Here is a 24,126-nt window from a genome sequence, read left to right as displayed (position 1 = left end):
CGGCCTCAGTTGGATGGAGAAGATAGCTCAACGCGACCAGATCGCCGTATACTCGCAAAAGAGTGCAGAAAGAATCCAATAAAAAGCAGAGCCGTCGACAGACCTGACGGTTCTCGACTCGAACCTCTCCAGCGGCACAATCAGTGGCGGAGCCTAGGTGCTCACGGTCCGTTGACGGGATTTATTCGTCACAGTTGCCTGCAGATCATCAGCCTCTACCTGCTCTGCCCGAGGTCCTGCGCAGCCAGAGACAAGACAAGACTCCTGACGGCACAGATAGCGTGGCACTGTGTGCCGTGAATGGCGGAGAGAAGTCGACCTCTTCTAAGAGGCTTCAAAGTGAAAGCAGAGACGGGTCAGCGAAAAATACGCCCTTGGAAACACCGAACCTAAACGGTGTGGCAGACGTACGACTCTCAGAAAGTAGTACACGTGCGCCAGAGAGCCGCCATGCCCTCTGCGCAGGAGAAAGTGCGGCTCTGCGGCGCCTCTTGTTGGGCGGCTGAGGTCTTCAGAGAGAGACATAGTGAAGTTCGCGAAATTCTATCCTCCAGCTTTCATTTTTCCGGTTCTGTTCACTCTGGAGAGGTGTGGCGCGCGAAAAGAGAATAAAGGAGGGAAATCTTGCTGCAGCGCGGCATCCGGTGAGCCCTCACAATAGGACAGGGAATCGACACTGACCCGCACGAAGGGGAGCGTTAGGGGGGCTCGGGAAAGCGGCAGGTCCCGGGCGTTGAGAAGAACGGAAAAAGACGCAAAAAATGGCAAAAGTCGTGCACAAGACGGCGCATAAACGAATGCATTTTCAGCGACTTCTCACCACAACATACGTTGTGCACTGCACAACGTGCGCGTCTTGCTGTGCCTACAATCGAGCACGGGGTTGGGGGGGGGGGCGACCAGACGCACGCACTAGATACCCTCGAAGGGTTGACTGGTCAGCCCCTTACGTTGCCGTTACCCACGCGCGGTGCAGACACGGAAGCAGCATCCATCCATTGGCGTAGAGATGCACATCCATTTGTTGAGCGTACAGAGAGGCGGAAAGGGCCCCACATGTCTGCGCATGTGTTGGGGAAGGGGGTCAAAGAAGCACTCCAGTTTGTCAGCTAAAAAGGGACGCATTGACGGTCTTAGTAAAAAAAACAGCAGTAGGCAGCACCTTTAAAGTCGCTGCGGCGCATGCGTCGCACAGTGGGGATACTGTGTCGACGATGCTGCAGCACTCCAAAACAACAGCAACCTGCAAGTATCTCCAGAGTGACGAGTCCATGCGTTGCTCCAAAGACGCCGCCGTGTCGGGACGCCTCCTATTCCGACGGAAAAAGAGATGGCCACCTTTCGCACCGCTGCCGGAGAAGAAAAGCAGGAGGCGAGGTCCTAGCAAACCCTCACCACCGTCACCGTTGTGTCGCGGGCATCACATGCGCACTCCAGCCTGCGTTAGCATTAGGACTCGGCCCTCGACGACAGCTTCGCCACGCTGACGAGACGTTGACTGTCGAGTATCGCACGCGTCCTGATAGCTGGGGGTGCATCCCGCCAGATATTTGCTTCGTCGCGTGTTGTGATTCTACCTGCTTCTGAACAAGCGAGGAAACAGAAACGCTGCACACGCCGGCACGTCAACTACAACAAGAAAAATAGAAAGAGACGATTCCGATAAAGGGTAACAACCAAACAAAACAAACACGGAGCAAGGAGACAGTACAAACATTAGGGACCGAGTAAAGGGACAACAAGCGGTCGTCGAGGCACACGCATACAATAAAGGTAGGGGGTTACGGAAAAATAATTTATGTGCAAGAGGGGGGGTGAAAGAGGGCCTTGTTCTTGGAGACCTAGCCCTGCAGTACACAACAGAGGTATTAACCTCGCTGAGATGTCAGAAGACTGGCGCTGAAACCTCACACAAACAACAATTAGGTGGGTCCTCAGCATACCGCACGGCAACGGCGAGGTGAAGATGAACGTGAGACGTGCGAGCAGCCGCTCTTGTGCGCGGCAGCTTTTTTTCGCTCCCAGTCACAGTGCACATCTGCAACACACGTCAGGGTTTCACAAAGGAGTATCCGGTCACGTCGAAAGCACAGCACAAGCAAACGAATATGTGTCCTTGCGGGAGTGCTACTGACACTTTTAGCAAGAACAGGGCAGAACAAGGTACCCGGATAACCGTGCGCCTTGCTAGAGCCATGGGTGAGAACCCGTAGAGGGAAAAGAGATGAAAAAGGGGGAAAAACGCGCGCGTGCAGCATGAAATCATGTAAAGCAGACGCCGCGGCAAGACACTATTCGCCCGCAGTTACCGGGGAGAAGGTAAAAGACAAAAATGCACGCGAAAAAAGCTAAGAATAACCACCACTGAGCAAGGCATGTGTCACAGTCCGCCACTCTGGGCAAACGGCGGCTCTCCACATCACCGTCCACAAAATACGTTGCATTCGCGTACTGATCAATCGCGATCCTCCGGCATTCATGCGCATCCAGTGATCGGCCCTTTGGGGATCATGTGTGGCTTGCTCCCACCACCCATCGTCGGTGCATCGTCATGAGAGGCCGTTGCCGGATTTCGTCCGCGACGCGAGAGCCTTATCCAGACATAGTCGAAATGAACTTTGGCCGATATGTCGACGTCATCCAAGTGCTGCAGCGCGCTGTGATTCGCTTCGATCCTGCGTAAACTCGGCGAACCAGAGAGCGGTGCGAGACTTCGCAATTGGCGGCAGTGGCTGACATCAAGGAACACCAGACGCGGACACCGGTTAAGTCCGCTCACGTTCTCCAGTCCACTCCAGCAGGCATTTATGCTGTGCAGCCGCGGCGCGCCCGCCAACGGTGCGAGACTGGCTAACCGCGTGCAACGGTTGACGTGGAGGCGCTCGAGCTGGGGGCAGGTGTTCAGTCCATCAACGTTGTTGACGGCACTTTCAGATGCCTTGATGACGCGCAACCGTGGCGACCCGGACAGTGGCGCAAGACTCACCACCCCACGACAACCGGTAAAGTCAACGCACTCTAGTCTCGAGCACCGGTCCAGCCCGTCGACGCTCTGCAAGCCGGTCCAGGACGCATCGACAACTCTCAGCTGTGCCGCACCGGCCAACGGCAGGAGACTCGTCAGCCCCTTTGCGCATTGGAAGCTGACATGTTCGAGCTGCGGACAAGTGCCAAGCCCATCGATGAGGGTTACAGGGCAGCCGCGAGCGTTGAGAATCCGTAATCGTGGAGCACCGGCCAACGGTGCAAGACTCGTGAGTCGGCGTGAGTCAGTCAAGTTCACACTCTCCAGCTGTAGGCACCGGTTAAGGCCGTCGACGGTTTCGGTACCGCTCAGCATCGCGTTGATCACCCTCAGCCGCACAGCTCCGGTCAACGCTGTCAGGCTCCGTAGTTGCTTTAGCTCTGTGAAGTCGACAGTCTCGAGTTGTGGGCATAAGTGCAGCCCCTGGATATCCTCCACACCGCTCCACGCCGCGTTGATCGTTTTCAGCCGCGGTGAACCTGACAGCGGCGCGAGGCTCAATAGCTCGGCACAGCAGCTGAAATCCGCACTTTCCAGATGCGGACACGTATGCAGTCCATGAATGTCGCGCAAGGCGCAGCGCGTGGCAGAGAGAGTCCGCAGCCGCGGAGCCCCGGCAAGCGGTGCGAGACTTGTGAGTCGTTCGCATTCGATGAATCTCACGCTTTCCAGGCTCACACATTCGTCAAGGCCGTCAATATTCTCCACGTCGCTGTTCGAAACAGTAAGGTATCTCAGTTGCGCGGCACGTGCCAGTGGACCGAGGCTGCGCAAGTCACGACAGTACACGAGATTCACGTCCACGAGCGCTCGGCAGACCTCGAAGAAGGCGAGCTGCTCAAATTGTGCGCCGACAAGCGACAGGCTCTTCAAGCGACAGGCACACGCCAGCCGGTCCATGGAAAGCTGGGCTCCGTGCATGCCATTGATGGAAAGGTCCGTCAGCTGTGGAAGCTTCCAAATCAGCTGCAAAGTGGTGTTGCTGCAGCCGCCAACGTGTAGGGAACGCAAGTGAAGTGTCGGTGACGCCAGAGCTGTGCAGAGTGCATTGTCGATCTCGCCCGTAACTCGCGCATCGACTCGCTCAGGTTGCAGCGCGTACGGGTTCAGGGCGTAGTACTCCTTCAAGCCAAGTTCGACCGCTTCGACCCTGGACGAGACGTCCGCAGGGGCGGCAAGCAGCGTGTACATGGCAGAGGCGCCCTTGGCCTTCAAGGGGAGAGCGCTCTTCTTTAGCCACCAGCCGGAAAAGTAAAGCACCTGGCGCAAATCATAGGGTACTCGCCCGTACTCGACTGTGTGGAAAACGCGGTTCCCAGAGAGATCGACCGTCGGGTTGCTGTTGCCGATGGCGCCAAAGAGAAGCTCGCTATACAGACGCGCACTAGGCGACACCGCAGCCACGGCAAAGGAAGCTCTGCCGGACAGAGAGCACAGCGCCAGCGCCAGTGGATCGTACGCCAATGCGTCGAGAAGCTGGAGCCCTTTGTTGCCACTAATCCGGTACGTTTCAGTAGGGAGTAAACTTTGATGCGCACGCTGCACATCATCAGCAACGCGCTCCATCTCACGAGTGCTGGCAAAGCACGATGGGCACCGTGGGCAAACCGTGCAACACGAGCAAGTGTTTACAACTCGAGAAAACGCACAAGGATAGGGAGAGAGTGGCTTGAGAAGACGCAAAAGAAAGCGAGCAATAGATTCTTTTTTTGATGAGAAAGGCATAGAGAGAGAGACATATGTTGAGAAAAGCAGACAAGCGTTTTCACGCATGCTTAGAAGCCCACGACAGCCCGCATGTATCTGCCTCATCGCGGGCCCCCCTCGGCCGCTGTGTTGTTCAACTGCTTCCAGGAAGGCGAATTTTTTTTTGCCCACCCCCCCGCCCCCCTCCATCGACCCTCGTCCTCTGAAAGAGAGAGAGAGAGGACTCGTATCTCGTGCTGAAGCTTTACCTGTAGTCTTGGTGCTGAAATGAAGTAAAAGCGACCGCCGCAGTCGCGCATGAGTGGGAGCTGTGTGTCTGGAACCGAGGAAACTGTACGGTCCAAGAAGCAATTCCTGATGGTTTGTTGTTGCGCCATCGACCGATACGCGTCCTGTTCTACACCTCTCGATACGTGTAGTCGAGAAGGAAATGGGGAGCCGGAACACAAACGCTTCTGTACTAGAGACAATCGAAAGTCGTCAGTACAGCGCCAAAGGCACAAAAGAGAGCACGCAAGAGAAAAAAAGAGACTCGGAGCAAAGGGTGTCTCCGGTAACGGATTTGCGACGTCCTCCTACGCACCGGTGAAGGGTTCACGATATGCGGAGCACCTGCGGTGCCCGAGGAGGATCAGAGTGATCTTGTAAAGGAAGCGCCGCCAAAGCGATGCAAGCAACCGTCGACCACTACCGACGTGCGCGGCGAGACCAGAAAACACGCCACCCATTGTCACGACCTCTAAAGTGATTTCCAGTCCCTGCTAGCGCGTCATCGTTCCGAGTCAGACCTCCACGAGTGGGAGGAAGGCGCCAAATGTGTACAGAGGCAGCAACAACGGAAAGATCCGTCATGGAAGATCAGAAAAGGAAAAGCTGGCCGTACCCCGCACACATCTCGTAGAAGAGAAAAAATGATCCGGCAACTATTGCGTAGAAATACGGGGTAAAGGGAAAAAAAATTGTGATGGAGTCGAATCTCTGTAGCTGATTCCAACTCTTGTGATACTCCTGTGTGAATGAGAGCAGAGTCGATCAGGGTGACGGCACGCCTCGAAAGAGGCAAAGTCACACAAGCGTAGATGGTCCGCAGGCGCCCATACGCACAAAACAAAGCACCAGCCGGCTCTCTGTACCCCCCGCCGCTAAACGACAGCGCCTCCACGCATCAGGGCAACTCCAGAAACTCTCAACAGCACCGTCTGCTTTCCTTTCTTTTCCCCTTGTCTCCTCTTTGCCGAGAAACGACGGGAGAGGGGTATTTTTCAGGTACACATTACAGTAAGGGGAGAGAAAAGAGGCCTACACACACCGACCGAGACACACGGCTGGTCTCCAGAAAAAGAAGTGGAGGAAAAGGGCATTCAGCATGACCTCGGCATTCGACTGCTGATATACAGACGAGGGCCGGTGCACCGGTCGGAAGTGAAGAACCAAACAAAGAAATGTAAGCGACCGGGGAGAGGAGGCGAGAAAAAGAGCGAGCGCCACCAGCAGGGCGCGCGTACGGGGCATGCACACACACACGCACATACTGGACGAATCATTACACGCACGACACAGTCTTGGAGGAGGAGGGAAAAAAAAGAATCAGAGAAGCAGAAGGCAGAGGGTGGAGACGAGCGGCGGGCATTTGAGCAAAAACATACACGAGGAGAAGGGTAGTCAGATGACCAACGCGGGGAGATAGGTAGATGTCTCGGTCATGAGGTAGACGGACTTTGAACAGCATGTCGAAGCGGAGGCACACGAATTACCACCCCTCGATATGCAGGGTTCGTCGGGTGAAGGTAGCGTTCGTTTGCTGTCGTGGAGATTGGCACCCATACAGCGTTGCCGCGGTCTCCGGGGGGGGGGGGCAAATGGAGAACGGTCGCACGCTGACGGGGAGGTTTGTGCGAGAGTACCTGGCACCTCCGAGGCGCTAATGCCGGCGAGGGACTGTAGCGGTCCCAGCGCAGATTCGTCGCAGTCGCGTAGACACGCTACCTCCACCTCTGCGCTTCGCGCAAGATGAGAGGGGTCCGTCACAGCGCTGCAGCCGCGACAGTCCAGCACCTTCTGCGTGGTAGTGCGCGCATAGATGAGGGATGTCGCCTACCTTTGTCGCTTTCAAATTCATCGTTCACCGGGGCTGACAATGGCGCAGACGGTCGAGCCCCTCCCCTTTGCGGAAGAAGCGCACGATAACGAACGCAAAACGTAGCTGATGCAGCTGAGAAACACGATGCTTCTCACTTGATGTCCAGGCGAGATCGGCGAGAGTGAGTCGCGGGGAGTCGCCAAGCAGAAAGAAATCTACCACCTGTTCGCAGATGGGGAAGTCGGCCATCTCCATTCACCTGCTGGTGAAGCGTGTATACACGGCGCCGTCAATGATGAAATTCAAATAAAAAGACTTCTCGCAGGCGCGCCGAACCGAGCAGAAGTCGAATCCGTCTTACCACCGTCTCAGTGGCGAAGGTGCACCGCCACCAGAGCCTGTCTCGTGTAGAGAATGGAGGCGCCCTCAAAGACTGCCATGAGCAGCCAAACGGCTCTATCCACTGTCGATGGACTCTTCACCCAGCGGTAGCTACAAAGGTGGACAACCTCCAGAACCGGGCCTCCACGAACAGTGGAGAGATCCCGGGCACCGCTATGACCGGCACGGAATAGCGTCAGCTGCACCGCTGCAGTGCAGCCGGGGATTTTGCCAGGCTTGTCGCGTCTCCCCTTCTACAGTCCCCACCCCCACCCGACCCCTTCCCCGAACACCTTTCTTGCAGGCAGAAAGCGTGCCTCCGGCAACTGGCAGTTGTGTGACGAATGCCGAGGAGATGCGGCGGCTGCGCGGCGGAAAACCAGCGCATCACTCTCGTCTAACGGGCCTCAATGTACGTGATAGTGAGAAATGGCATGTGCCGCTGGTTCTCGCGGCCTGCCAAATAGACACGGTCGCTACACAGAAACACCTCCCGATACTCGGGCAAGCTGCGTCCTCACGCGGGCCGGCGAAGTGGTCTGGCCCTTCGCGGAAGCTGGTAGCTGCTCTTATACCTCCAAGATGTGTCTCATTCAAAACTCCAAAAGAGCAAGGGGAACCTGCGACCGAGCGGGGCAGGTCTTCTCCAACGTCGCGGAAGGGATGGGAGAGGCGCCTCACAGCTTCCATCGCCGCCTGCGGAGGCTCGCACAACACAACTTCGGAATACTGCACGGTATCCTTGACGCGCATCGGGGCACCTTACCGCACAGGACCGCGAATCAGCCCTGGTGCCGGCGGTTGCAAAGTCGTGGAGTTCCACAGCCTTGTCCACGGGTGTCGTGGTGTCCGCAACAAAATGCCACGTTCACATGCGCATGCTGAACGTTCATGGTCCGTGCGGTGGCGCACGAACGCTGAATCTGGCGTCCGAATCTTGTCTCAAGCGTTTTGAACGAAGGAAGGGGAGAACAAGAGGAGCAAAGGCGCGGCGAGACGCATTGCCGGCACCGAAGACACACACACGCGTATGAGGGCATAATGGAGAAGACACCGAACAAGAAGAAGGCCCATGTGATGCGGGCACACTGAAATGCACAGAAACTATCACGCATCGCTCGGGAGGAAGAGAGGGCGAACAAAGAATATCGACAAAAACGCAAGCGGAACAAGCGAACAGAGGTATGGAGGACGTCTATTCGCAAAAGATGCATGACAGAGCGTACCGCATCTTCTGCTTAGAAACAGATGGCGCGGATAGAGAATGAGTGGCTCGCACTAAGACACGAAACGTAGGGGAAGTGAAAAACAGCTTGGAAAACGGTAGAAGAGGAGAACGAGTTCTCGGAAGGGGACACAAGGAGCGGAATGGGAGGGGGTAGGGCGACTGAAGGGCAGCACATCACCAGAGAGACCAGCACCCCTGCACGCCACAAAGATGCATGGCGGGCTCTCCTTCTCTTCGTCTTTCTTCTGTTCACTTCTTTAGACAGTACAGTTCGGGTGCGTGAAGGAGGAAGGTGGACAAACTTGAAGGCCATACAACGGAGATTGGTTTGCTATATTGCGCGCACCAACCGGTGCCTGCTACTACTAATGGGAGATTCTCTAACTATTCTTGATGTACACGTTGGGGAAGGCATATACGGAACTATCCTCACATTTCGCCGTCTTCTACTCCGGCGCTCAAACAGAATCCTGGTGACTGGAGTACTCCTGGCAAGCCTTTAGTAGGTAGCCGTAAGCCTTATGCGACATGGTGGACAAAATTGTTTTCTGTGCCCACCGCGGCAGCAGCGCTGGTATGCCAACATTGTTTGCAGAGCTCATGATGAGAAGGGTGCCCGGTGACGACGCTGCGCCATCCAACACGCGCTGCTGTGTATCCTTCCATACATCGTAAACGAGCTTAGTGCTCGTCACGTCGATCATGCTTCCCATGGTGCACAGCGAGCGAAGCTGGTCTGAATTGCGAAACAGCTGCGCCTCTGCATCGGCAATCGGGACAAGCAGGATATGTTGGAAGTTCATGTCTACCTCTTCACATGGCACAGCCTCGCGATTTGCCTGAAGCCATGCACGAAGCGGTGGCGCAGCTGTTGAAGCCGCCTCACGCGTGCGTTTGGACCCGCTAAAGAGAACGTCGTACATTTTACTAGCAGTAGCAGCGCCCGTGGACGTGACTGCAGCGCCTTCGCCGAAGTAGTACTCGTAGGTTAGACGCTCGTACTGAAACAGCCGGTCCGCCAGGCCGAAGCGGCGCAGCAACGGACCACCGACGCGGTGTGTGAACCAGCCATGGTCGTCGAGCACGACGCCCGCCACATCTGGGACAAGGGTGCACACATCGCCAGAGCAGCAGGGGCGCACGTTCGCCACGGCGGCGAAGGGGCGCTGCAACGCATCGACTTCGGCCAGTGTAGAAGGGCATTTTCCAGAGAACTGCTCAAAATTGGTGTAGTTACAGTCCCACCCGCGCCGCAGCGTCACATTCGTGAGATGCTCGTACACGGTTTTACTCGCAACCCCGGGGAAGAATCCAACGATGCGTATGACAGGTGACTTCTCACCGCTCGAAGCCGCGTATTCGGCGCGCAGTCGAAGAATCTGCAGCTGCACTGTGTTTGCCTGGTAGCCATGGCGAAAGTCATCGCATTCAATCTCCCACGGAATGGTCTGATCCTGAAGTCGCATGCTGGCAACAGCGTCGGCCGTGCCGGCGTCCGGTCCCTCGACGACGGAAGAAGTTAACGCTGAGGCTCGCTGCGCATAGTGGGCGGAGGCAAGGGCACTCCCGACGACCGCACTCGCGGTCGCCCGAAAAAGTGCATAGAGAGGCGGCATTACTCCTTGGTTTCCTCATGGAAAGGCTCGAAAAAACGTTTTACTCGGCGAACGTTGCCCAACAGACTCCCCGGCAAGAGTGAAGTGGATGTGTGACGAGGACACCTTCAAAGTGAGAGAAACGGAGGGGGAGAACGTGAGCAGCGCAACAATGACAGCAAAAAAAAAGGTGAGCCGTTCGGGACACCGACTACGGGATAGAACCGGCCCAATGAAAATTCCACCATCTCATCAACATGACGCACGGCGCCTCCGTTAAGCAGGCTTCTTCACCTTCCATGCCCCTCCCCCCCCCCTTCGCCTTCCTGGCCGCCTGTGACCCTATCAAGCAGAGGTGAGAATGACAACACGATGCGCCACCCGCTATCCAGCAGGCGCGAGGAAGACGGAGAGGAAGAAAAAGCATTCGCCGTCTGCTGTCTGCACTGCGTGTGTCTGAGAAGCGTGCCGTAGACATGGCTTCGCAGAGAAGCACAGGCACGCACCACAAACGGTGCACAAGGATCACAGATGTGCCCTCTCACCGTCTGGCTTTTTCTTTTTATATGTATACGCGCATGAGAATCCCTCACTAGCAAATGAAAAAAAAATATATATATATAAAATAAAATGCAAAGGATACAAACATGCTGGCACGGGTTTACGCCTTGGATTGGCCGAATTTGCGGATCTGAACCTGGAAGGCCAGGGAGTCAGCGAACTTGTGGCCCTTGCGGGTCAGGCGCTGACCAGCCTGCGCACCAGGCTCCACGAGGCCGAGCTTCGTCAGCGACTTGCAGGCCCAGTGGAGGGGACCGGTAGAGGAGGTCACGGTGTGCTCGGGGCGGCTGCCGTAGTTCTTCTTGTTGCCGAAGCGCTTGCTTAGGCCACCGTAACCCACGCCAGGGCGCAGGTAGATGGCGCGCAGGACGGCGGCGCAGCGGATGTAGTACCAGTCCGGGTTCTGCGGCGCGCGCTCGCGGCCGTGGGAGCTCTTCATGATCTCGGTGCAGTTCGGCACAAAGATCTTGCCCTCCTGTTTGAAATGGCGCGCCGCCGTCTTGATCCAGCGCCAGGCGCTGACGTCCTTCAGGGTCGCGCCCTTCCTCTTGCCGATGCGGTGGATCTTGTTCCTCGGTGCAGTCATGTTTGGATGCAATGCTGCCGTGCGTGCATGCTTTTCGAGGACGGTGAAATGAACGTATTTGGCGATGTGCGAGAAGAAGGAGTGCGTCACCGAGGTCGGAGAGTTTAGGGAGCGAGTACGTGCGAAAGAAATGGGCGTCGTCGTGCAGATGCAGTCAGAACAAAAAAGAAAAGGAAAGGAAGCACATCACGTGGAGAGAGGTACGAATGGCAGCAACATGAGCGCCAGTCCGTGCAAGAGGAAAGGAGAGGGCGGCGGGGCACACTTCCCCATGAGAACACGCGCCTCTACGCACGACATCGCCGTTGAGACACACAGAACGCGGGAAGCACTCCCACACGGAGTGGCGCGGATACGCCTTGCATGACGCACAAGTGGTCCGAGGCGTCGACCGGCGATTAGAGCATGCAGACACCGCAAAAATCCTTTTCGTCGGCTACTTGCTGTTGATTTCAGTGTATCTTTCCGCGTGACACGCGACAGCAGGCGCCGCTGGTAGAGGTCACTCCCTATACTATATCGCGCATAATCTTGGAGACAATGTCATCGCGCTCCACCTCGCCTTTGCCCTCGTTGAACTCACGCGCGAAATCGTCGATGGAGTGAAAAAGCGCCTCGATCGCGTCCCGGTCGCTCTGACAGAGGGCGCCCGTCTCTTCGTCCACGGAGGAGGTCTCGAACGCAGAAAAAGGCGCGGCGCCGCGGGCAGCGGCAGAGGTGGGCATGGCGTGCCCGTTAGCGTCATCGTGATGGTCCTCGGAGAGGAGTCCGTAGCGGCGCCGCAAAACGGATAGCTCAATGAGCAGCAGGCGACGAAAGGCGCTGTAACCGTCGTCAGACAAACCTCTCTCAGGGTCGGACGTCGCTGGTTTTGCCATTGTTCGCATCGCTTCTGCGTTTCATGACGTTGGCGGCGCACAAACGTAAAGAGGAGGAGCCCACCAGCGGACGAAGAGAGGCTCAGCATAGAGAAGGGACACGCTGACATTAGACGCGACGTACGCAGCTAAACCACTGTCGAGGTGGAAAGGAGAGAGAGCAACCGGGTACGCCATGAGTGGAGAGCCAAGCAAGAAAACTGCTTGGCAGTCGTATTTGCTTGGGTACAAGTAAATACGCGAGGTGGACTTTTGAACCTTCTCGAAGTCCATTCCTTGCCTCTCCCACAGCGTTGATGAACACCTTTATTCGTTGATTATGTTCATTTGTTGTTGTTTTTTCTGAAACACGGCAGAGCGTAGTTGCAGAGCACCAGAGCGGAACAGAATGAAGCAGGAAGAAGAGCACAAACACAACAAAAAAGGATCAACGGGTGTCGTCGCTGATGAAAATACTATCGTTGGGGTAGCACCTGGAGAAAACGTCCAGTGGCGCAGTCGTGCATAGGGCGTGGATGAGAAAGAGAGGATTCCCAAGGGCGTCGAACACGTCGACACCAATGGCGCCGTCAAGGGGAGCAAACCCGCAGCTCGCGTAGTCCTGCGCGGTACCCCATACACTGCACCAGCACCCGCTTTGCTGGCACTCCAATCGCAGGCGCGACTCCACACACGCGTCGAAGGCACGTCGAGTTTGCACGTTAATGGGCGAAAATACGCGTAAAAACGATATGCACGATTTCAAGGAGAGCCCGAGATGTGGTTGCATTCGAAACTCGCCCAGGTTGGCGTAACGCGCCGTCGTCGCCGCCCCGCAACTGAGCTCTACAAACATGTTCGGGTTTTCATACACTTCGCAGACATGCGCCAAGTTCGTAGGCGGGCAGCCCGTAGAGAACCCAGCAAGAGCGTTCCGAAAGTGGCTTTCTAACTGCAGTTGCGTTACCCAGAATGGAGAGGTGTACGAGTTCCTCCGCGTAAGTTGAGTCAGTCGCTCCACTTCTTCTTCAACCTCGGTCAGACATGTCCCGCTACACGAGAGAAAGTCGGAGAGGTCGACGTGCCACTTCACATCGCCATAGTTTCGAGAAACCATCCTTAGTCGCCTCCCATGCGTCATGATCACCTGAGCCTCCGCGATCGGCGTAGAGGCATTTAAGTGCAGAGTATGGCGAAAGGGAAATAGAGCCGGGTTATCGCAACTCCCAGAGAGTTGGCCGCCTACCTGAAGCCTCTGGGCTGACGTGGTCAGCAGCTTAGGGGTGCTCTCTGTACCCCTTGTTTCTGCAAGAAGGCGAGAAAGCCACCACGGGCAAGACCGCCCTATAACATCCTTCACCATACCAATGCTGGCATTGGAGTTGGACATGAATAGTGCACGTAGATTGGCGCGTTCACGCCCTCTGCAGTAGATCTAGTGCTTTCATCGTCAGTGAGCGAGCGAGCGATTCACGAGGAGGAGCGAGGAAGCAGCGCGAGAAAGCAAACAGAATAGGGAGGGCGTGCAAAAGAATTTGTGCGCCGACGCGAGGCAGGAAAGAGGGCCGGCTGCGTTAGCGGGGTGGTGCTCCAAGCTGAGAAACACGAAGCCCAACTGAGCATGTCATGTGCACGTGTCGGTGATCTTTCAAGCTCTCGACACGTCCACAAGCGAAAAGGTCACGTCGCCGTACTCGCCTCGCGTGAACACGGCAATATGTTGTTTCACCCTGCTCGCCTTTCGCAGCGTCTTTGCTGCATGAGGGTCGTTAAGGATGACGAAAGGAAGCCTTCCGGCAAGCGGCCAGTGGGGCGCCCTTCCACTCACTATCATCATCACCACCCTCTCGCCCTGAGTGAGAGAAGGGTTTGAGTACTCATGACCTCTCCACGACGACAAAGTACAAGGGGTGTGCGTGTTGCTACGTTTCTTTTCGTTCAAGGACCTCCATCTCTCACGTTAGACGAGGCGACTATATATATATATATATATGCATATCAATGGAAAGACAAAACAAGAGAAGCTCTGCGGTTACTGCAAAGGCAACAACAAACACAACGGAATGGCGTACAGAACTGCGAAAAAGAAAAGGTAAAACAGATAACAAACGATTTCTCGTGATGCATCTTTTTTTCTCTCGTTTCTTTTTCGTTCACTGCGAAAAAGAAACTCTTCGTTATTGACCGTTTTTTTTTCTGTTCCGTTGCCCTCTTTGAGGAAGAAGAGCAGGAAGCAAAATGAGTGCAGATCTCATCGTTTTGTCTGGACTCTTTTTCGCGTGGCTTCCTGGCGAAAGAGTGAGGCAGGACGTTACCTTGTCTTTCTTATTTCTTGGCACGCGGCGTGATCAAAGTATTTCAAAAGAAAAGGGAGCACAGCAACACAAGAGAAAAACGAAAACGAAGAAAACAAACGGAACGAAAAGAGAACCGAAGAGCATGAATGAAAGGAAGAAAGGGCAGAGGACAAGTCAATGACTATTGTCTGCACTTCAAAGCAATAGCCTAACGACGCAAGGAAAGGATGACTCCTGTACTCAAGACCTGACGTGGTTTTTTCGTCTTAAACGGTATTTCTTCGTTTGTTTTTTCGTGTGTGTGCTCGCTAAACGGACTCTACCGCGTTTGCTTTGTGGAATGCGTGCATGCTTCTTTTTTTTTATCGTTTGCATGTTTGCTTCTTTTCTTCAGTCACTGTCGGGCAATCTTCGGCGCCGCCCTCACACAAGGTGGCACGCTATGTCTCCTCTGCTCGCCAGTGCACAACACCGTCGTCGCGATCGCGCTCTGTGTTGGAGCCAAGGAGGAGGAAGCGTGAAGAGGAGAGGAGCAAGATATCGATTTGAGTTCGAAACCAACGCCGACACTTTGGCGTGGGGCCTAGTTTCTCCCTTCACTCTGCCTGCGTGGATGCCCACGATGCTGCGCGAGCGGCGCGAAGACTGCAGATACGAGCAAGACCAAAGCAGTTTCTTTACGAAGTGAACTCTTGTGTGTTAACGTGTGTGTGTGTGTGTATGTTTCGTTGTGGACTCTGGAGAAGTCCCTTTAGTTTGTTTGCTTGAAGAGAGAGATTACGCGAAGAACGGGGGGAATGTGCGTTCGTTTCAGGAAAGTGTAATCACTCACGCAAAAACGAGCTGTCACCAGACCACCGCTAAGCTACAGCAAAAAGGGGGAGAAAAGGGGCCATGCCACAGAAACGATGTCCGCCATCCCGTTTTCTTACATCACTTCCGCCATCAAAACACACCCCTAGCACTGGAACATAGATGCGAGCGTACAAACATCAGCAAACCCATACTCACACGGAGACGTCTCGATGAAACTGTGGGCGCCTGATAATGCACAGGCACGTACAACGCACGGAACATTGACCAACAACCAGGAGCGGACGCGTGATCCAGAGTTGCAAGAAAGAGGGCAGGAAAAGAAGGTGAAAATGCGCCGAGATTATCCACACATAGTCGACCGTTGCATGTCAAGAGGGAAAAAAGTGCTTTCTGGTTTGTTTGCTTGTTGCTTGTGTTGCTGCGTTGATAGCGATGTCTATGTTTTCTTTTGTTCGGGGGGGAAGGAGGAGGATGCAGCTTCAACGAAACGTTAAGGAGGACAAGGATCGCACAGGAAAAAAAAAACGATGGAAACGCCGGAGAAAACAGAGAAAACGCAATTTACAAAACAGAGCGATTCACAAGACGATAATCGCAGGAAAATGCATGGAGATGCATCCACGAGCGCAAGCGCGCAATCATGCATACACACAGATGCAGCTAATCCACAAACAAAAAAAAGGAGCAAAGCGTGACAAGCTCCGTAACTATTAATCTTCACAGGAGAAAGGAAAAGAGATGACGTCAATGAATCGTATATAAGCCTTTTTCCGTGCCGACGCCTTCTGTATCCCTTGTGCATATGTATTCCCGCGTGAGGACCGAACGGCGTTTCGCCTTCAACCATGTAAAGTTAAACACACAAGCAAGAGGGAAGAAAGTAGGTCGGGGTGGGGTGGGGGGGGGGGTAAAGAAGTCGACCACGTAAAAGAAAGAGAAACAAAGAGAGAGAAGTACACATATGCAAACACACACACAGACAAGGAAAAAAAAAGACACGTATGAATGGGGAATGTTGAGGTCTAGTGTAAGAAAAAAGAGGATGAACACCGTACCTTTACCTCCGCTCTCTTTGCATGAGCGACATACGTGAATCACACTTTGGTCGTTGTGCCGCCGTCAACCCAGCACGACGCTCCACAAAAGAACAAAGCTCACCATCGTTGTGGGGGACACCTCTAAGCTATGGAACATGCAAAAAGAGAGTGTTTCCTTCTTTGTGTGTTTTCCTGTGCGGTTCTCGTCACAAGGTTCACGGTGCAAGAGCCATAGACACACACATACCTACACAAGCACGGAAACGACTAGGGGGGAAGAGAACGGAAAAGAGGGAAAACACCAAAGCAAAAAAAAAAACGGAAAAACAACCTCACACAACCGCAGTACGTTAGGGAGGACGACGAGAGAGGGAAAGGAAATGTTTATCTGGGTCTGAGAAAAAAATGGGAACGAGCACAAGACGACGTTCATCAGAGAAGTGGGGAGGAACGAAAACGGGAAACAGACAGGAGACACATAGAGACACATGCATGGGCAGACAGAGAGACGAGCAACCACAAAAAAAAAACACCAAAAAAAAAACATACTTTAAAAAACCGAAATTTGGATGTCACTCATGCACAACGAAGACACACAAGCCGTAAAAAACCTCGCCTACCTTCCTGTTTTGCTCCGATGATATCTCAAAGCAGTAAAGAGAAAAAGAGAGAGAAAAGAGAATGAGCCAAAATACAGCAACGGGCAAGCACAAGGCAAAAAAAAAAGAAAACGGATGGAGGAGAGAAAGCGAAAACAAAACCTATAAAAGCGAGCAACGGGGATCCGTCAACGCACAGAAACGAAAAAAGGAGAGGGGCAGACCAAACCAGGAGAGGAAGAAAAACAGTGGGAAAAGGAATCAAGGAGAGAAGCTGAAATAGGAGGAGAAACAGCAACCAAAGAGAAAAGACGCGGACGCGCGCGCGCGCCGAAACAGACGCAAACGGTGTGCGAAGAGGGAAGTCTGCCAAGAGAAGAAAAAGAAGTGGCAGAGAGAAGAGGGATTAAAAAAAAAAGAGAAGGTCGCTTCTCGTTTAAGAAGGACTGCTGGAAAGAGGGGTACAAAAAAAACGAAATCAGGGGAAAAGCGGAAACAGGGAATGAAAAGAAGGGCATGACCAAAAAAGCGGGAGAAGAGCAATGGTGGCGAAGGGACAACGAGACACACACGCGCACGGACAGCAAGGCTAATCGAATAGAGCATCATATATATAAACAAACATGCATGTGTATACAAATAAAGATGTGGGGGTGAGGCGAGAGAAAGGAAGAGATGTGCTAGCGAATACAGGAATAGGAAAAGGAATTAGAAATACTCCGACGACGACGCACAAGGAGAGAGAAAGGGTAAAATGAAGATCAGAGGAGAACGGAAAAAAAGGCACTTCAAAGACAACAAAGGGGGGGGGTAAGAAAACGAACAAAAAATAGGCGAAAACAAACAAATAAAAGAGGCAGGAGAAGCAAGCACAGTGAGAGCGTGTGACGAAACATTCACATGCCAGCCCACATGAAAGGAAGAAACAAGACACGGTAAAAAAAGAAAAGCAGCTTGCGCTCGAGCAGGTTGTTCACACGGCACTATAAAGAAAAAGAAAACATGAAACACATACAGACATGCGAACGTACATGCATTCACGCAAACGCACGCCTTTTGCCGTCATTGAAGACATCAGCTTTTTTTTCCTGTGTGCGATGCGTGGAGGTGAGAGGCGGTCACGAATACGAGAGGAAGCACAAGAAAGAAGAGCTGAAGGATCTGCACAGCGAGGTGATGCGTGGAAGTGCGTTTCATCACCCGACCAAGGGCACCCGCACACGTGCACAGACACACTGGCGCTCTCGTTACTTGACCTGCCCGGCGGGGTATTGATTCGAGGATGCACTGGAGATGATGTTGAGTGGGTTGGTCGAGTACCCGACCTTAAGGCGCTTTCCGTGAAACTCGTAGCCGTTCATGGTGTCCACAGCCTGCTTGGCGCTGTCGGGGTAGCGGAAGTAAACAAAGCCGTAGCCGCGAGGCATGCTGGTCTGGCGATCGAAGATGATGCGTGCGCCGTCGAGGGGGCCAAAGCGGGCGAAGAGAGTGTGCAGGTCGGCGCTGGTGACGTCCTGGGCGAGATAGTTCACAATCAGCTGCTTTCGGTATCGCTCGTCGTTTGAGGGGACGGGAACCATCTGCGTCCTGTTGTGGCGAAGAGCGTTTTGGTCAGGAGATGACTGGTTCATCGATCCCTGGACGCCGCCTTCGTAGATCGTGCCCGGCGGCCCACCAACGTACTGCTGGTTCGGCTGCGACGGTATGTTCATCGGAACCAGCTGCGGATTCTGCGCCTGGTACACACCCTGCTGTTGTGGGTGCTGAACGATAAACTGCTGCTGAGGGGTGTAGGACGAAATGGCAGAAAACTGCTGCTGAGATTGGTTAGATGGAAACTGCATCATCTGCGAAGAGGAGTTCGTGTTCGGCAGGTACATTTTGCGTGAAACCGCAAAAACACAAGGCAAGCCACTACAGTGAAATTCGCCGTAAAAAAAGCAAAGAATGGATAACAAAGGAAAATGTGGGAGGTGGAACGAGAAAGGGAAAGGAAAAGAGGAGGAGACAGTGGTGTTGGTGCTGAGTAAGGTGTGGGGAAGAGAAAGCCGGTTGCTTCACAATTGGCAAAACGAGTGACAATGTCTATGTGAGAAGAAAAGGTGGTGATCGAGGATGGTGGTTACAGGGAGGGGGCGACAGAACAAAACCAAGGAAGACAACCGGAGACGAAGAGGGAAGGGAAAATGGAGAAGAAAGAGAAGTAAGGAAGACAGGAAAGTGGAAGAAATATGTGGGCGTGATTTTACTGCCAGCACACACGCACATATAGTGGAAGCAACAGACGAATGCACGCGCACAGGTTAAAATACCATGCCGATGTCGAGATCGCAAACACGCACACGTGGATGTGAGAGGAAACCGGGGCACCAATGATTAAAAAAAAAACAGCAGACGCGTCAGGGAGGGGTAAGGGGGCGCATGCGTCGAAAGAGGAACGAGACGGTGGAGTTCACAAACGAAGAGGCAGAATACGGCGAAGAGGAAAGGGGGAAAGTAGAGGAGAGTTTAGGTGCGGTAAAGCAGGGAGAACAGCGACACCGCGGGCAACCGAGGCACTTCATCGGTGTACCTCGGCGCACATCGACGCCTATTGGCCACATGTGAGAAGAAGAAAGCGAGGTTCTTTCTCTGCCTGCCACAGGCAATCCTACCACGTGGAAGAGTGAAGCTCTCCAGTCCTGCGAGAAGGCTAAGGAAGCACGGCGCGGCTGCGTTGACACTCGGGGCTCAGAGATTTGTTATTGGAATGCTCAAAGCAGCTGGGAACGGAGCGAAGCAGAGTGCAGAAGGATTATGATTGCAAACCTAACAAAAAGGGGGGAGGAGGAGGGGGGGCTCAGGTCGTCGCCATGACGGCACTCTGGATCGGTCCGCAGCGACTGGAGCCAGGTCAAAACGTCACGCGCACGAGAGAGAGAGAGATCTGTGTCGAGGAAGGGAAAAAGGTCGCTGAGCAAAAGAGCGATTGAAGACCCGCTATCACACTCTATGAATAACTTGCAGCACGTAGCGGCGCTCGGACGCTGTCAAGAAATGATCCATCAACTGCAGCAAATGGTCATGTGATACAGCGCAGTTAAACTCGAGCGTTTCAAGAACGACGAGCTCCTCCCTGATTGTGCTGCGAAGGATACGTACTCGGGCGCTACGTGTGTGAGGAAGAAGGTTTGTGAGATATTTGACCGATACCGTGTAGTCCAAATGCCACTTGAAGGCGAGCGAGTAAGCCGTGAAGAGTAGCTGTGTAACGTGCTCCCTGGCCAGCCTTAGAAAACAGTTGCTGTCATCCTCGCGCTGCTGCAAGAATGACAGCTCCCGTAGTCGCTGTCGCACGTAGTGACTGAGCTGCAGCCGATCAACAAGGCAAAATGCAATAATCCACGAAACGGCATCGAAGTGCTTGTTCGCGAGAAAAAGGTGTACAATGAGAGCATCCGGCGTTGAGGATGCACCAAAGCCAGCGGCCCACAATGCGTCAAGCGCAGTGTCAGAGTCGGCAACGTTGCCTACGCCGTCGCTGTATGTTGCGGCATCGGCAACAAAAGGCAAGCATCCTGGCTGGGTGAAGTGGACGTAACTCTGAAACAGCCGCCGCCACAGATTCGCGAGGGACTGAGCTGCCAAATCGCTAGCGATTTTCGGCACAGGCTTTGTTAGCTTCTCAGCTTCATGCTCCTCTCCTGCCCTTTGCGATCCGTGGAGAAGTCGCGGCATGCCGGACGTACTGCTTCTGTGTCCGCTTATCTCTTCTAGTTGTCGGTGGGGTGGAAAGCGGAGGAGGAGATGGCAACGCTGTCGTCTTTTCTTCCTCAATAGTCATTCGCAGCTCAAGAAGAGAGAGAGCGCGAAAAAAAAATGTGAAGACAAAAGACGATGGAGCGGGGAGGAAGCGACAGCAGCAACGCAGTGGAGGAGGAAAAGACTCCGTCGGGTATGGCGCCACGCCGCGCCGTGCGTGGCAGGAGAAAACTCTCAGGAAGGAAGTGGGATTCACCACACAGTGAAAAATCGCATTGGCTAAACAATCCTGCATTCACCGAGTGAGCAGAGAAGCGCATGCGTTCCGCCACGCGTAGGTACAGATCAGGTTCAGTATGGTGTTGGCGAACGCCAACAAGAGAAAACTAGGCGCCTTGGATGTAGACTTCTCTAGGTCGCATCTTTCTCACTTTCCCGCGGGGCCGTGGCGCTGGTGCCTTTCGGTTTTCTACGGATTCCTCTGTGCCCGCATGACACGCTTGCTGCACATTCATCCAAGAATCAAAGCAACATACTGACACGCGCACGTGCGGGGACACCTGAACACATCGCATGGTGCACCCGTGCGCGGGGGAAAGAAAAGAGCAAGAAAAGAAGGTACTATACATGTGTGTGAAAGAAACAGGCTTCACCGTTGGGCATGAGAAAGGCGAGTAGGACGGGGAGGGGAAGGGGGGGACGAAACAATCTGCGCACATTCGCATTCACTTCTTCTTGTTGGCGCGTCTACCCGCAGCGATCTGAAGCTCCTTTCGTCGAAGTTCCAGTGCAGCGAGCTTCTCCCCCTCAAACTTCGCGTCGGCCATTTCCTGTGTGCGGTCTCTCTCCATCCCATCCAGGTCACGCAGAAGCGGCGCCAGCCGCTCGTTCTCGGCCTCCTCGAGGTGCTTGATTTGACGCCGGATTTTCTCTACCTCGCGGTTCAGGCGATCAGTGCGGTCCTTCTCCTGCTGGATGCGGGCGTCCATGTTGGTCCGCTTCATCTTCAGCTCTGTCAGATTGTTCGTGACGCGGTCCTCGGTCAGTCGGAATAGGTTCTCTGCGGCGTCGCTGGCGGTGCTGGCTTTCTCGAACACGCGCTCCAGATCCGCAATCTCGCGTCGAAGCTTCTCTGACACGACACGCGCCTCCTCACCGCGCCGCATCAGGTCCTCGCCACGGTCGCGTGCCATACGCTTTTCCACCTCGATATCCTCCTCAGCGCGCTCCAGCTCGTTCTCCTTCGGTGCCAGGGCATCAATGTTTGCCTGCAGCTTCGGAACGAGCAGCGTCTTGTTTGATGCCCTGTTGCGCTCCAACGCACGCTCGATCGACATTGCGCACGCGTAAGAAAAGTCATTGTACGCCACGTCGAGTCGCTCAAGTGTATTGTTAGAACGAAAGCTATCGCTGATAGCCTCACCCGTCGCCTCCAGCATCAAGTTGCGGCGCAGGTTGAGGTGACGCAGAGTTCGGTTTTTCTGTACTGCCTTCGCCATCTCCAGCCCGCCAGCGTGACCGATGCGGTTGGACGACAGGTTCCATGTTGTGAGGCATTTGTTCACTGCCAGTCCCTTCGCCAACTCCACAGCACCGCCATCCTTGACACGGTTGTTGCTCATGTCCAGGTGGCGAAGTGTGTGGTTCACGCAGAGGACGGCGCCAAGTGCCGCGGCGCCGATGTGATCAATGGAGCACTTGGAAAGATAAAGGGAGTTCAGACTATGATTTTCGTTTAGGCCCGTGCTGATCGCCTTCACCCCAGCGCCAAGAGGGTTGCCACACAGCCGCAAGGTGGTTAGGGAGGCGGAAACAGCCAGCACCTTGCCAGCAGCGTCGGCACAGCCCTCGCCAAGGGCGTTGTTGTCCAAGTCCAGGTACTCCACAACGTCATGTCCGTTCCGAATCGCCCCTGCTAGCGCGTTGAGAAAGCACGCACCGCCCTTATCGTCCAGATGATTGCGTTGAAGCTCCCAGTGCGTCACGTGTGCCGCCTCCAACGCCGATGCGAGGACGCGGGCCCCTTCAAGGCCTAGGTTGTTGCTCGAGAGATTGAGGCGCGTGAGGGAGCCGTTACGCTCGAGAGCGGACGCGATGAAGGCCACGCCGCCGGCGCCGAGACCGTTGCTGCTGACGTTGAGTCTGGCGAGTACCTCATTACACCGCAGTACCTCTCCAATAGCCTCTGCGCCAGGAGTACCGATGTGGTTCCCGTTGACCCCAGCGCGCGCGCCAATGTCCAGCGAGATGACCGTGTTGTTCTCGAGAAGGGCTCGAGCTATGAGTACCCCACCCACGTGCCCGATATCATTTGAGGCTACATCAATATGGACAAGAGTACGGTTCCGCTTGATGAGCTGTGCGATGAAGCGCGCGCCGTCGTCTCGCAGGCAGTTGCCAGAAAGATCAAGAACACTGTAGTGACTGTTGCGAGAGAGAACTGCCGCCAGCGCTTCAGCAGAGCAAACGCCGAACCCGTTCTCCGGCAAGCAAAAAAATCGGCCTTTGCATTTCGCGCTGACGAGTTCCATGAAGCGCATCTCGCGCTGCCACGAAGGGGGGAGGCCCTGGTCTAGACACCGAGCCTCGTAGAGAAGTCGCAAATCGTCGGTGGTGATGCTCACCTCGTTCTGGTGCATCTCGCTCAGCGCCCCGCACTCGCGCAGGTGGTCGAAGGAGACGAAGTTGGCAGTGTACGGAATGCCCTCCGGCAAGAGTCGCGGAAGGTTTGTAGTGTATGCCTGGCGATCCTGCAGAAACGCACGGCTCTTGGTGCTCTTGAATCTGTATAACTCTGCCTCGTAGCTGTCCTGCACCGACTGCCCTACCACCGTCGCCGCCAAGCGTGGCAAGGAGGCTGAGACGGCTGGGTTAGCGTGGCACGAAGCTGCCACGTGTTCCGGAGTGGAGCCCTCGCTGTCCATTGCAGCGTCCATGACTGCCGAGCAGCAACAGAAGTTGAGGTGGCGGTGTGCTGCGAGCAGAGAGCCCACCGACCGAGCGCGGAGCCTGCTGCTTTCCACTGCGCCCACTGTACCTGTGTGAAGACGGAAAATGAGCGGTGAGAAGGGATAGGTGCACGCTTGCCCACACGCCGAACAATGAAACTCTAAGCACTGACGCAGAAGAGACAGGGATGTGGAAAACGGTCGAGAACGAAAAAAAAGCTTTCTGCCGGAGTTGTGTCCTTTACCACGGAAAGCCTCCCATGAGAGAGAGCGTAAGCCTTCCGCTTAAGCCTGCGAGGCGCAAAACCGACACTCACACGACTGTGGAGGCTGCGAGGGTCTACGAATGCAGGTCGCTTGGGCATAAAGAGGCTGACACCGAAAACACTGAACGCGCGTGTGCGGATGAGTCTCCGCAACGGCCAATGCCCTCCCACAACGCGACTCCATTGCATTCTAGGGCACCAAGACAGCAGCTCAAGCTTTTCCTTGCAATCCTTTCGTTTTCCTTCGTTTCAGCGGTGTGCAGCTGCTTCATAGAAGCCCCACAAAACCTCCCGCCGTATCACAGTCACGCATATCACAGACGTTCACGCAAACCACCAACGGTTAACGTCCTTTAAACTCGACGAGCGCGCTTGGCCACAGTTCGTTCAACATGAGCTGTG

General features: G+C 54.6%; 8 protein-coding genes across 8 annotated transcripts; all 8 read right to left on the bottom strand.

Moving 5' to 3' along the window:
- Window positions 1-2,476: 2,476 nt before the first annotated feature.
- LINJ_29_2990 (hypothetical protein) lies at window positions 2,477-4,798 on the bottom strand (the record flags this gene model as incomplete). Its single annotated transcript, XM_003392649.1, has 1 exon — window positions 2,477-4,798. One exon carries the CDS (start codon window positions 4,796-4,798, stop codon window positions 2,477-2,479), a length of 2,322 nt encoding a protein of 773 aa, XP_003392697.1.
- Window positions 4,799-8,879: 4,081 nt separating this feature from the next.
- LINJ_29_2980 (conserved hypothetical protein) lies at window positions 8,880-10,037 on the bottom strand (the record flags this gene model as incomplete). The annotated part of the gene is made up of 1 exon (XM_001466763.1): window positions 8,880-10,037. One exon carries the CDS (start codon window positions 10,035-10,037, stop codon window positions 8,880-8,882), a length of 1,158 nt encoding a protein of 385 aa, XP_001466800.1.
- A 640-nt stretch (window positions 10,038-10,677) lies between these two features.
- LINJ_29_2970 (40S ribosomal protein S19-like protein) lies at window positions 10,678-11,163 on the bottom strand (the record flags this gene model as incomplete). The annotated part of the gene is made up of 1 exon (XM_001466764.1): window positions 10,678-11,163. The coding sequence occupies one exon, from the start codon at window positions 11,161-11,163 to the stop codon at window positions 10,678-10,680; it is 486 nt and encodes a 161-aa protein (XP_001466801.1).
- A 509-nt stretch (window positions 11,164-11,672) lies between these two features.
- Window positions 11,673-12,050, bottom strand: LINJ_29_2960 (conserved hypothetical protein; the record flags this gene model as incomplete). The annotated part of the gene is made up of 1 exon (XM_001466765.1): window positions 11,673-12,050. One exon carries the CDS (start codon window positions 12,048-12,050, stop codon window positions 11,673-11,675), a length of 378 nt encoding a protein of 125 aa, XP_001466802.1.
- A 418-nt stretch (window positions 12,051-12,468) lies between these two features.
- On the bottom strand, window positions 12,469-13,410 carry LINJ_29_2950 (conserved hypothetical protein; the record flags this gene model as incomplete). The annotated part of the gene is made up of 1 exon (XM_001466766.1): window positions 12,469-13,410. The coding sequence occupies one exon, from the start codon at window positions 13,408-13,410 to the stop codon at window positions 12,469-12,471; it is 942 nt and encodes a 313-aa protein (XP_001466803.1).
- A 4,606-nt stretch (window positions 13,411-18,016) lies between these two features.
- Window positions 18,017-18,649, bottom strand: LINJ_29_2940 (conserved hypothetical protein; the record flags this gene model as incomplete). Its single annotated transcript, XM_001466767.1, has 1 exon — window positions 18,017-18,649. One exon carries the CDS (start codon window positions 18,647-18,649, stop codon window positions 18,017-18,019), a length of 633 nt encoding a protein of 210 aa, XP_001466804.1.
- A 1,102-nt stretch (window positions 18,650-19,751) lies between these two features.
- On the bottom strand, window positions 19,752-20,486 carry LINJ_29_2930 (conserved hypothetical protein; the record flags this gene model as incomplete). Its single annotated transcript, XM_001466768.1, has 1 exon — window positions 19,752-20,486. The coding sequence occupies one exon, from the start codon at window positions 20,484-20,486 to the stop codon at window positions 19,752-19,754; it is 735 nt and encodes a 244-aa protein (XP_001466805.1).
- A 749-nt stretch (window positions 20,487-21,235) lies between these two features.
- On the bottom strand, window positions 21,236-23,446 carry LINJ_29_2920 (ribonuclease inhibitor-like protein; the record flags this gene model as incomplete). The annotated part of the gene is made up of 1 exon (XM_001466769.1): window positions 21,236-23,446. One exon carries the CDS (start codon window positions 23,444-23,446, stop codon window positions 21,236-21,238), a length of 2,211 nt encoding a protein of 736 aa, XP_001466806.1.
- Window positions 23,447-24,126: the final 680 nt, after the last annotated feature.

Source organism: Leishmania infantum, chromosome 29 (genome assembly GCF_000002875.2).
Source record: "Leishmania infantum JPCM5 genome chromosome 29".
Taxonomy (NCBI): domain Eukaryota; phylum Euglenozoa; class Kinetoplastea; order Trypanosomatida; family Trypanosomatidae; genus Leishmania; species Leishmania infantum.
This window is presented reverse-complemented; position numbering and strand designations above follow the sequence as displayed.